We start from the raw sequence: 12,789 nt of genomic DNA, 5'->3' as shown, positions 1-12,789 counted from the left end.
TTAAGATAAAATCTTGTTTTTATAACTGTAATATTAAGGAAATTTAAATTATAATTGTTTTAAATAAAATGCCTGAAATCCAATTTGTCCCCAATTTGACAATTCCACCACTCTAAATTTTGATATATATATATATATATATATATATATATATATATATATATATATATATATATATATATATATATATTTTAACGTTGGATTCTGTTTCTTTTTCATAGTGCAACTAATCTCAGCGGGTTAAATACATAACTCATAACACTCAACTTATTTAACTTTAGGTACTGTGTGGTGCTGACGGACTCGAATCCAATATAACAGGAATAGGTTTTGGATATCCATTTTTTCGCTAGGCTAAAAAAAGAGAAAATTAAATATATTTATTATTTGATACTTTATAAAGTTTGTGGGTTTATCTAATATTTGTATTGAAAAACGAGGACTTATTTTTAGTTTTCGTATTGTCCTTTCTAGGTGCTCTTCTGGATTCTCTAGCTCACCGTAATCGGTGGTCGGTACCCAGCACACCGGCAGGCGCCGACAGTCCTCTAGCTGATGGGTTTCCATTTCATTGATCCAATCCAATCCAATCGTCTCTTAACGTAGACGATCGCTGCAATTCTTTTACTGTCCGGTTCTCCGTCCGAGCTAGAATTTCCCAAATTCCACTATTTTCAGGCTGCTTATCTTTTCACGTCTGTATTTTCTCCTCTCTATCTCTCTTCAGTGGCTTTAGGTCTCCATTTTTTTTATCCTTCCAGAAGGCGGAAGGATTTCTTAGGAGGCTATGGCGTCGTTGTCCCATTCTACATGTTTCCCGTTAAACATGTTTAATACATCTCCCAGTTCCTCTTCTTCGACCTCCATCACATTCCTCGCTTCTCGGCGAAGATATGGTTATGGGTCCAATTCTTTTTCTCTTGACCTGAAGCAGGGGAATATCCCTTGTTCATGTATTGCGCCTTCAAAGGACCTCAGGACCAATGATGAGAATCCCTCCTCTAGATTCGGAGTATGTTCTTTGCTGTTTGAATTTTGTTTCTTTCTCAGCTTTCTTACATTCACTCTGGAAATTACTCAATATGTAGTTTCAAATTCGAATCATGTAATCCAAGTTTGAATAATTTCGTTAGTAGCTGTATCTCACTTCTATTATATCAAATGGGTAAATCTAAGATCGAGTCAAGTCCTGGATAGTATAGCTACTTTTTCAGCATTCAAATAGTTTCTTAATGGGTGATTTTTACTCTCTTACAACTACTTATGGGAGTATAGAGGATGTATTACACATTTGATACTGAATAGACAGTTGATTTATCATCGTTTCTGTAATCTGCAGCATTCACATAATTTGGAGGATCTGACTGCTGGTTGGGATTTGGAAGATGAGTCCGATGTTCTAATTGAATGCAGAGATGTTTACAAGTCATTTGGAGAGAAACATATATTGAGAGGTGTGAGTTTCAAGGTACACTTTTTTTTGTGTTCTTTGTTATTAATTTTTGTTGTGTTGTTCTCAAAAATCAAAATGGCTAATAATGCTACATCTTAGTTTGGATCTGGTTGAGAAACCACCAATTCTTGAATGGATATACGTTTTGGTGTGAAAGGCGTGGCTAGTTGTGATCCACCGAAAATAACACCATGCAGGCCCACGTTCCAACATTCCGATTGTCATGAAATTTGGCAATTTATAGATCTCTTCAAAACGATTTCTTTAGCCCTTCTTTTGGCTGTATGGATCTGGGTTTGTCTATGGTACTGATTAAGTGCACATACATCCGTCTTCAAACAAAATCCCATCCGGATGGGAAAATCGACTCAAATAGTGTTTCTAAATGAAGGTAATATGGAGTTTTTAGCTTCTTATATATGTTATGATCTATGTAGATTAAGCATGGAGAAGCTGTTGGAATAATTGGGCCTTCTGGAACTGGAAAATCTACCATTTTGAAAATAATGGCTGGGCTTCTTGCTCCTGATAAGGTAATCTCATTGCCAGCTCATTATCATGTCTAATTGTGTGAGTTTGTTGAATTTTACCATTCAATAAAAAGGGCATTCTACAGGCTTTCTTATTTTTATCTCTTTGATATGGAGTTTGCTTTACATGTTAGGGAGAGGTATTCATTCGAGGAAGAAGAAGAGACGGCTTGATTAGTGATGAGGAGATAGGTGGCCTAAGAATTGGCTTGGTAAACATACCTTTTTACTTGCACATTTCTCTTTACTATATTGTACTTTTATCTGTTTTTGTCATCCATCTTTATCTCTATATATGACAGGTATTTCAGAGCGCAGCTCTTTTTGATTCGTTGACTGTTCGAGAAAATGTTGGTTTCTGTTTGTAAGACATTTGAGACGTTTATATCAAGTGTTTATCTTCTAAAAATCTGCAATGTTTGATTGTGTACTTCACCTTGAATATCTTTCATCTGTTTGTTTATGTTGCACAGATATGAGAACTCTAGCATGTCTATGGATGAAATCAATGCTCTTGTAATAGAAACTTTGGCTGCTGTTGGGTTGAAGGTATGTTTGCAATTCTAATTACCTTACCAGGGCGATTTTCAATCAAGAAGCGTAGTTAGAATGAAATTGCATGTGGGCTTTTTTTAATTTCAAATTCTATTTATCCCAATTTTGAAATATGTACTGGTATACTTCATCTTTCCTATTTATTTCCGATATTCTTTTATCTGGTTACATTTTATTTGTCATAGACTACTGTTACTTTGATTTCAGTGATTTCTGTAGTACAATCTTTGATAATTTTTACACTAAAAATGTTCAAATCACACTTTTCATACCAAAGGCAAACAAATTCAATTTCACTTTTACCTTGACAATTTTCAAATGTAATTGTAACAACTCAACCAAGTTTCACACCAAGTTTTGTACACGTGACATGTAAGTTCTTCATTTGAAATACTCAACCATTAAGCCAAATTAGCCCCATTCTCGTAAACTAAATCTTTGTTAAAAGAAATGCTTATGTTGTTTTGCAAACCACAACATTTGTTGAAAAAACTGTAATATTTTCTCAAAACAGAACATTAGATTATATGTTGTTTTGAAAACCAGAACATTTGTTAAGGGGTCTGTGAATATGAGTCAGACTCTAGTTCCTGGAATAGATTACATGTGTGTATACATGTTCCATAGCTCTAATTGGTTGCATTAAGTGCACACATTTGCTTCCATGGGCTTTCCATAGAGAACACAACAAAAATGATAAACATTTTCAGTTGAACTGTAATTGATGAAAACCATATGATAATTGGGATGGCTACTCATGTGTATATGCATGTTCTCAACCTCAAGATCCTACGAAAATGCAATCAATCATACTTCCACTCATTCAAAAAGGAAGAAAGAAGCCCGCATTGATTGAAAACCTGCTTCTTGTGGGTTAGATCTTGCTGATAATTAGTAATCTCATAGGCAACTCGTCGACCTGAGATTGTTATAAATATCAATTCCTAGGGTTGAATTGATAAATTTGGGTGAGACTGTAGAGAAGTAGATTTGAAACTAGAGAATAACTTCCATTGATATGATAATAGCATGTTTATGATTTACAAGAGCTTGTATGATCTTGGATATTTAAAAAAAAAAACTTGTTTGATGTAAACGTGGTTTATTTGGATAATCCTTAGTATTTAATATTTTAAAATGTTATAAAAAAAAAATAAGGGTTTAGTTGATGATTTAATGATGGGATTAGAAAAAATGATGTTTGATGAAATAGGGAGTTATTTGAAAATAATCCCAAATATCCAACCTCAAACAACTCCAAGATATTTCTTTATATAGTAGAAGCTATTCTAATTCTATCCAAATTCTACAACGATCTTATTTAATATAATTATCTAATAATCATAATTATCTTAATCTAAATTGTTTTAATTATCCTGCCCCGTCTTTTGGTTGGCCTTCAAAGCCTTACCGTTTATCTTGTGTCAACATGCTGCGTCGAATCTGAAATAACTGGGTGATATCATATAGTTTTGCCAAGTTCTTCAGCTCTTACTCAGAGCTGTCTTTTTTATTAAATAAGTAGTTAGTAGGAATACTGTTGGCTAAATTCAATTACCTTGTTTGGTTGAATATGTACTAAAAAAATCTACAATTTGAACACTTCCAGAAGGCATATGTAAAAAGGAAAGTGTTTTGAGAAGGTGAATAGTAGCATGTTTATACTTGTTACCATCATCATATTTCTCTAATTCAAGACAAGAAAATGTTGCCTGATATTTTTGGCAGGGAGTTGAGGATAGATTACCTTCTGAGTTGTCGGGTGGAATGAAGAAAAGAGTTGCTTTAGCTCGATCCATCATTTTTGATACATCAAAAGACGTACTCGAGCCTGAGGTATGTGGTTTAGTTAAAATATTTATTGATTTTTCTCTCTATATATATGTATTTAATAGGTATTTCAAGGCATTCATTGTTTGTCTGAATAGGATGGGTAAATGTTTTTTTTTGTGAGTTGGTTTGGTAAATTTGCGTTTATCAATTATTTTTTAGGTAAATCCTGAATTTGAGTGCCAAATTTTACCAAAACTTTACTTGATGCTAAACACTTCATTTGCTGAAAAATATCTCAAATTTGAGTTTCTGGTTTTATTGTGCAATCTTGAGGCAGCATCTGCTTTGTTGACATTGAGATTAATTAGAAATCTGGATCTAGATGAGAAATCACCTATTAATGTATCTGGATTTGAATCTGGGCAGGACTAAGTTCAGATACACCATGTTTCCAAACTTGATCTCAATTAGTCTGAATGAGTGTTCCAAATTATTCCATTTATTTGAATTCCACATGTTATGTGGGCAGGTTCTCTTGTATGATGAGCCAACAGCTGGGCTAGATCCAATCGCATCAACTGTGGTTGAAGATCTCATCCGGTCTGTTCATTTTAAAGGTGATAGCATGCCAAAGAACCCCGGGAAGATTGCATCTTACATTGTTGTCACTCACCAACATAGCACCATAAAAAGAGCTGTTGATAGGTAAATTGTTGTTCATGGTGTATCAACAATTTGAGAATTGGTTTCAAACTTATATCATTTTTTATGGGATACTTCTAGGTTACTGTTCCTTCACGAGGGAAAGGTAGTGTGGCAAGGAATGACTAACGAATTCATGTCATCGACAAATCCAATTGTCCAACAGGTAATCCATCTTTGTATAACTAACTGGAGCCATTATGAAAATTCTCAAGAACATCTGATTTCTTTCTCTACCAAAGTTCGATTATTTGATGATGATGCACGTTGGTTCGTTTAATTAATCTCTGCTAATTCTCATCATTTCTCAACTTTTTAGTTTGCATCGGGCAGCTTGGATGGACCAATCAATTACCTATGAAGTCAAATGCTTGTCATTGCTTTAAGGTGGGAAATGTCTATTTACAAATTCATGGAATTATTAGGTGTCATTTGTTAAAAGAGTAAGAGATTGGCTTGAACACTAACATGTCATTTACAAATGATTGTTTTCTGTTATAATTTTATATACAAAAACACTAATAATTATCATGTGGGAACTATCTCCATTCTTTGTTCATGATTTCATAACATGACTTTATATAGAAACACCTTTCTTTGTATCGAATCTTATCCTGACCGTGTTTCTTATCTAGATCCAGAAACAAAAGTGTTTCCAAATTCCCCCCAAAGGTGTTAACAAGCCCAGCGTTCATTAATCAGTTTATTATCTCAAGACATTTATATAGTAAAAGCTGTCTGAAAATGTAGTGACAGTCTAACATGATATATAGAGCTATTATTACATCTATCTGAGGTGAGTAGGTCGGAAGCAAGATCATGCTCCTCTAGAGTTTACGGAGAATCAAGTGAGCGCCAAACTGCGGTTGAACGAGCACAGCAGGAGAGGGTGCATGTGCATAAGATGGTGAAAGTTCAAAACAGAAGCGTTGCAAAATCAAAACCAACGCCATCTTTGCCTCTAGCAGTGCGAAGTTTTGCCCGATGCATAACCTAGGCCCCCAACCAAATGGAAAAAAGGAGACTTGGCTCTTTGTTGCCTTTGATACCCCTTCTGAGAACCTTTCTGGATTAAATTCTTTGGCATCATCCCCCCAAATCTCTTTGTCATAGTGGAGGAGGTAGGTTGGTATACATATCTTCACTCCTTTTGGTAAGACAGTTGATGATCCTAATTCTGTGTCGTTGTGGATGATCCGTGTTACTGAAACTAGAGGAGGGTAGAGTCGTAGAACCTCATATAGTATAGCAGTTACCTGATGACAAATTAGAACACGAGTGTTGTTAAAATAACTCTTTTTTTTCTCTCTTTTTTGTTTTTGACAATAGGGTTTTTATCTGAAGTAGGTTATGACAACATCCCACTGAAATACCCTCACTTCAGTAAAGGTGTTTTCAGTGATTGAAAGTGTTGTTACGTTAAGAAAATGACTTACAATTTTAAGGTGGTTTAGTCCATTAAAATCAGGAGTGCCATTCTTGCCGAAAGCTTCTAGAATCTCATTTCTGGCTCTTATTTGCCAATCTTGATGCTTGCTCAATAGAACCATTGTCCATACAAGTAAAATGGCAGTGGTTTCCTGCCCTGCCAAGTAAAATAGTTTACTTTCCTCAATCACATCTTGAATGCTCATTCCCTTTACACTCTTTTCACCGTTTTCTTTTTCTTGTTCAATTTCTTTAAAGTTGGACTCCAACAATATGGCCAATAGATCATTATGGTTGTCTTCACCATCCTTGATAGCTTCCAATCTCTTTTCTATCATACCCATGAGTAAACAATCCACTTCTTTTGCTATTTGCTTCATCCTCCTGTTCAACTTCGTTGGCAGAAACCTATATCCAGGAATATGACTGAAAGCCAAAGCTTGAATGAAAAGTTCAATTTGCTCTTTCTGTAGCTGGAATATCTTTCGCCCTTCCTTATAACTGCTTCCAAACGCTGTTCGAGAAATCACTTCTGCCGATAATGTCTTGATATGCGGCCATACATCGATTTCTTCTTCAGACTCTTCGACGATCTCCTCCCACGCACTAGTCATCTCGATGCAGCTTTCATAAAATGCTGAAAGCATATTCTGTTCACAAAAAATGTTGATACTTTAATAATAGAAGATTACAAAATGAAGAAACACCATATATATATATACCTTTAATTTATCCAAATGGAAAGCAGGATTAATGATTTTTCTGTGCTTGGTCCATTTATCAAGATTATAACTTGCTATTCCTGTAGCCACCAACTTGACAATCGGTTCTTGATTGGCCTTTTGAAAGATGAAATTCTTTGACATAATCTCTTTTATAAGCTCAGGCTCCATTATGATTACATGTGGCACTGGCCCAAACCACATGAAAGATTTCTTTCCTGTAAAACACCACATCGGTCATATTTTTCTGTCATTATTTAATAATATATATATATATATTGAACCGACCCAAGTATAAGAAATGAAAAACTCAAAACTTATCTTCACGTAAAACGATATATAATAAGATAATCTTATAGTGGGGTAGTAAATATATCTTGAAAAAGTTCATTCGGTGCTCGCCACATGATGAATACTAATTAACTAAATAAAAAATGAAAATGGTAAGATTCTTTTACTATATTCAATTTTATAATTGCATGGATATAATAATAATAAAATGAAGAGTGCCGTGGCGGCGAACATACCGTGGCGGTTGACGGTGTGGTGTACGAAGGGGTCGACACGAGAGATGACGGCATCTTGGTCGGAGAGAGATATGGGGGCTGAGTGAGCTTGTGTTTTCATGGCTAAGATCTGGTTCAGGTCGCCGTTTATGGGTTTGTAAGGATTCCCATGGAATCCTTGATTTCTCAGAAGCCTTTCAAGTCTTTTGGGACCAAACCAGACCCATTCCAACACTCGCCATGCCAACATGATCATTATTATTATTATTAAACTACTACTACTAATTATTATAGCTGCCAACATGACCAAACCAACTGATTCTAACTTCACGTTCATCTCCGGTCGTCGATTTACGGGAGGCAGAAAGAGAGAAGAGAGGACAACCCAAACTGTCAGAGTAATTTTGACAAACAAACAAATATATAGCTCACAGCTATCCTTTCTATCAGAATTTCATTTTTTTAATAATAATATTTTGGCTGAACTGTGCTTAATTGGGATTTAGAACCATTTTTTTTTTAACAATTTCACATTTTCCATTTTTTTATGGTAAAAATTATACAAAATTAGGTTGTCTCTTAATAGTTTTAAAATATTTAACGTTATATTTATAAATAAAATATCTATATTACTAATTTTCGTTAATTAATTAGTGATATAAATATTTTATTTATAAAGGATACATAGATATGTTTGAATAGTTAAAGTTAAAATTTCGTATAATTTTATTAATAGGAAACTCATAAATAGTTAAATTTAAAGGCCACAGAGTTTATCAATAATATGTCAAATATGTTGTTTAAATTATGAGAAAGCGAACAAAAATAAGTTTCTTTGTATAAACAATAAGGTAAGGGAGAAACTTCTATACGTAAACAAAAAAAATGATGCATAGTTTGTCACCTTGTTATATTTTAATAGGAAAACAATTTTTTTTTTCTTTTGCTTGTATGAAATGCTTAATTCTTAATTAGATATTGTTAAGTTCATAAATCAATCATCCTACACAATATTTTAGCCTCTTCTTATTCACTATCAAGCAATTCAATATGTGTAGTAAATTCCTTTCTTTGGCTTATAGTTTATTTATGACAACATACATTCTCTCTTTAATTTATGAAAACAAAAACAACATTGTTTCAAAGATGTTTCAAGAAAGGCGAGATGACACACAAAACTAGATTTTACGGAGAATCAAATGAGCACCAAATTGTGGTTGAACGAGTATAGCAGGACAAGGTGCATGTGCATAAGATGGAGAAAGCTCCAAACTAAACCGTTGCAAAATCATAACCAACGCCATCTTTGCCTCTAGTAGTGCGAAGTTTTGCCCGATACAAATCCTAGGCCCCCAACCAAATGGGAAATACGACACTTGGCTCTTTGTTGCCTTTGACACTCCTTCGACGAACCTTTCTGGATTAAACTCATTGACATCATCACCCCAAATCTCTTTGTCATGGTGTAGAAGATAAATTGGTATAGAAACCGTCACTCCTTTTGGTAAGACCGTTGATGGTCCTAACTTGGTGTCTTCGAGGAGGACCCGTGTTATTGAAACTAGAGGAGGGTAGAGTCGAAGAACCTCATATAGTATAGCAGTTACCTAATTTAAAAAACAAAAAGGTCACAAAACATTAATGGAACCAACATTAGTTAATTAGATTTAGCAACATGATCAATAGGACTTACGATTTTAAGGTGGCTTAGCCCGTTAAAATCAGGCGTGCCATTGTTACCAAAAGCTTGTAGAATCTCGTCTCTAGCTCTTATTTGCCAATCTTGATGCTTGCTCAATAAAACCATTGTCCAAACAAGCAAACTGGCAGTTGTTTCCTGCCCTGCCAAGTAAAATAGTTTGCTTTCCCCAATCACATCTTGAATGTTCATTCCCCCTTTTACATTAGTACTCTTTTCACCCTTTTCTTTCAATTGATCAATTTCTTTCAAGTTGGACTCCAACAATATGGCCAGTAGATCATTATTGTTGCCTTTACCATCCTTGATGGCTTCCAATCTCTTATCTATCAGACCCATGAGTAAATCATTCATTTCTTTTGCTATTTGCTTCATTCTCCTGTTCACCTTTGTTGGCAGAAACCTATATCCTGGAATATGAAAGAAAGCCAAAGCTTGAAGGAGTTCAATTTGTTCTCTCTGAAGCTGAAAGATCTTTCTTCCTTCCTCATAACTGCTTCCAAACGCTGTTCGCGATATCACATCTGCTGATAACGTCTTGATTTGAGGCCATACATCGATTTCTTCTCCAAACTCCTTGATGCTCTTCTCCCATGCATTAGTCATCTCGCTGCAGCTTTCATAAAATGCTGAAAGCATGTTCTGTTCATAAAACAGATAGATAGATTAGAGTTATTTGATTGTTTATGTATTTGGATTACAAAATTAAAGAAAATACCTTTAATTTCTCCAAATGAAAAGCAGGATTAACTATTCTTCTGTGTTTGGTCCATTTATCATGATTATAAGTTGCTGTTCCGGTGGCTACCAACATGGCAAGTGGATGTTGTTTGGGCTTTTGAAAGATGAAATGCTTTGACATTATCTCTTTTATAAGCTCGGGTTCCGTTATGATTACATGTGGAGCTGGCCCAAACCACATGAAAGATTTCTTTCCTGAATACATAAATCAATGATTATAAGGTAATGATTATAAGGTGTTAATAATGGATAATAATTTTATTTATTTATTTGAAATAGTACGATAATAACAACTCACCCTAGTATAAGTGACAAAAGTTAGTATTTAAGACATCAAACATTATAATTTCGATTCTCACTTAAAATGCCTTTAAGTTGAAGGAATTAAGAGAAAATATGATTTAAAATCTACCCGTCACTTAACATTTTGGGTCGCCCGGGTAGCCCCATAAGTTTGATCTGCCCCTTAAATAAGTGGGTGACTTACAAGGTAAACAAATAACAATCCTAGAGAAATAAAAATTATGTGTTATTGTCTTATGGATGGGTGGGGGAATCGATTTTATTAGTTGATCGGTACGTACTTTGTCCTGAAGTTGAGGAATTACAAAATATTATCAAATTAAGTTAGTCATATCATATGTATCAAAATTAATAGTTTAAGAGGTCCTGGCCTGAATCAAAATTGAGACTTTAAAGGATTTTCTAATACAATTATGATGATATGAGATCCAACATGTCATCTTTTTTTGTTAATGGCAGACAAGTTACTTTAACTTTAATTATTTGCCATCTTTACCAAGGTTGATTTATAATATCGTAATTTTTTAACAATTAAATTATTTAAAATATCAAAGTATTCTTATTTTAATTTTATAAACCCATAAAAAAAACTTTTAAAAATGAATAGATCAAACAAGTTCAATAAAAAAAGGTTCTTCTCTTTGACTATTCTCTTATACAACAAACAAGTTGTATAATTAAAAATATTGGGACAGGTGTAAGGTATTATTAATTTGTTAAGGATAAATATAATAAAATACTAATTATTTTATTAAATAACAAACAAGGCGGTGGTGGCATACGTACCGTGGCGGTTGACAGTGTGGAGTCCGAAGGGGTCGACCCGAGTGATGACGTCATGGTGGTCGGAGAGAGAGATGGGGGCTGAGTGAGCTTGTTTATTCATGGCTAAGAGCTGGTTCAGGTCGCCGTTGACGGGTTTGTACGGATTTCCATGGAATCCTTGATTTCTCAGAAGCCTTTCGAGTCTCTTGGGACCAAACCAGACCCATTCCAACACTCGCCATAACAAAAGAAGGATGATGATCAATAAACAACTGCTAAAACCTAGAACTTCCCACTTCATGCTTATCTCCGTCGTCGTTCGTTTATGGTCTACAGGAAAATTTGATATATATATATATACTAACTTTTTTAATAGTCCAGATTTCAGAAATATCTCTCTCATATATCTCTAATTTTAATATATATATATATAGACTAACTTTTTTTTAATAGTACAGATTCCAGAAATATATCTCTCATATATCTCTAATTTTAATATATATATAGATTAACTTTTTTAATAGTCCAGATTCCAGAAATATCTCTCTCATATATCTCTAATTTTAATATATATATATATATAGACTAACTTTTTTTAATAGTCCAGATTCCAGAAATATCTCTCTCATATCTCTAATTTTAATATATATATAGAGACTAACTTTTTTAATAGTCCAGATTCCAGAAATATCTCTCTCATATATCTCTAATTTTAATATGGGAAGAATACCAATTTTACACACCAAGTTGTAAGAAGGTGTCAAATTTACTTATTAAGTATCAAAATTCTATTTATACCTATTAACTTGTAAAAAAGTGTCAAATTTATTTGAAATAACGGAAATATTAAACACAGTCAAAATTTTTGCCACATGTAATATCCACATATTTTTTATTTATTTTTATATTGTCATTACTTTGATTATTTTTTCATTTACACAAAACATTAAAAATTGTTCTTATCCATTCTTTCTCTCTCTTATCCCACGATTATCCATTTTTTTTCTTAATTTCCCTCTTCATTTCCTCTCTAATATGCATAGGGAGTGCATAAATAAGTCCCTTCCTAAAATGAAATTGAGGCCATATCTTTGTAATAAGATCATTCAACCTCTATTCCTAATTTAATTCAAATGGAGATATAAACCTAATCTCTTTATATTATAAATCAAAAATAATTTATATTAAATTGAGTCTTTATAACTATCTACAAAACTGTAAAATTAATAATTGAACTACAACAAGTTCAACTAAAATGACATTACATGATTCAAAATGAATTATGTGTGACAAAAATTTACTGTGAATTTAATATAATCTATTAATTTTGAATCATGTAATTTCATTTTAGTTGAACCTGTTGTAGTTCAATTCTTAATTTTATATATTTTTTGGTTTGGTTAGATATAAAGACTCAACTTAATATAATTTATTTTTGGTTTATAATATAAAGAGATTGTGTTTATCTCTTTCCATTTGAATTAAAAGTGGATAAAATAATATACGATAATATGATAATATGATGTGTAGAGAGATAGAGGTCAATAAACCTCAATTTCATTAATTAGTTTCATTTTAGGAAAAATAATCAATCGATCCCTATGGAGATGGA

The 12,789-nt window shown here is 33.3% G+C and overlaps 3 protein-coding genes across 3 annotated transcripts; 1 reads left to right on the top strand and 2 right to left on the bottom strand.

Moving 5' to 3' along the window:
- The first annotated feature begins 487 nt into the window (after nucleotides 1–487).
- On the top strand, nucleotides 488–5,561 carry LOC124931255 (protein TRIGALACTOSYLDIACYLGLYCEROL 3, chloroplastic). The gene is made up of 11 exons (XM_047471683.1): nucleotides 488–690; nucleotides 775–1,012; nucleotides 1,340–1,468; nucleotides 1,891–1,986; nucleotides 2,118–2,195; nucleotides 2,286–2,347; nucleotides 2,457–2,532; nucleotides 4,267–4,374; nucleotides 4,841–5,016; nucleotides 5,095–5,179; nucleotides 5,333–5,561. The coding sequence occupies exons 2-11, from the start codon at nucleotides 788–790 to the stop codon at nucleotides 5,372–5,374; spliced, it is 1,077 nt and encodes a 358-aa protein (XP_047327639.1). The 5' UTR covers nucleotides 488–690; nucleotides 775–787; the 3' UTR covers nucleotides 5,375–5,561.
- Nucleotides 5,562–5,649: 88 nt separating this feature from the next.
- Nucleotides 5,650–7,952, bottom strand: LOC124931254 (cytochrome P450 CYP72A219-like). Its single transcript, XM_047471682.1, has 4 exons — nucleotides 7,691–7,952; nucleotides 7,164–7,381; nucleotides 6,450–7,091; nucleotides 5,650–6,269 (listed from the first exon to the last, which is right to left on the bottom strand). The coding sequence occupies exons 1-4, from the start codon at nucleotides 7,923–7,925 to the stop codon at nucleotides 5,841–5,843; spliced, it is 1,524 nt and encodes a 507-aa protein (XP_047327638.1). The 5' UTR covers nucleotides 7,926–7,952; the 3' UTR covers nucleotides 5,650–5,840.
- Nucleotides 7,953–8,672: 720 nt separating this feature from the next.
- On the bottom strand, nucleotides 8,673–11,508 carry LOC124930965 (cytochrome P450 CYP72A219-like). The gene is made up of 4 exons (XM_047471344.1): nucleotides 11,199–11,508; nucleotides 10,087–10,304; nucleotides 9,363–10,010; nucleotides 8,673–9,276 (listed from the first exon to the last, which is right to left on the bottom strand). Exons 1-4 carry the CDS (start codon nucleotides 11,476–11,478, stop codon nucleotides 8,848–8,850), a joined length of 1,575 nt encoding a protein of 524 aa, XP_047327300.1. The 5' UTR covers nucleotides 11,479–11,508; the 3' UTR covers nucleotides 8,673–8,847.
- Nucleotides 11,509–12,789: the final 1,281 nt, after the last annotated feature.

The sequence above is a fragment of the Impatiens glandulifera genome, chromosome 3 (genome assembly GCF_907164915.1).
Source record: "Impatiens glandulifera chromosome 3, dImpGla2.1, whole genome shotgun sequence".
In the NCBI taxonomy this organism is placed as follows: domain Eukaryota; kingdom Viridiplantae; phylum Streptophyta; class Magnoliopsida; order Ericales; family Balsaminaceae; genus Impatiens; species Impatiens glandulifera.
This window is presented reverse-complemented; position numbering and strand designations above follow the sequence as displayed.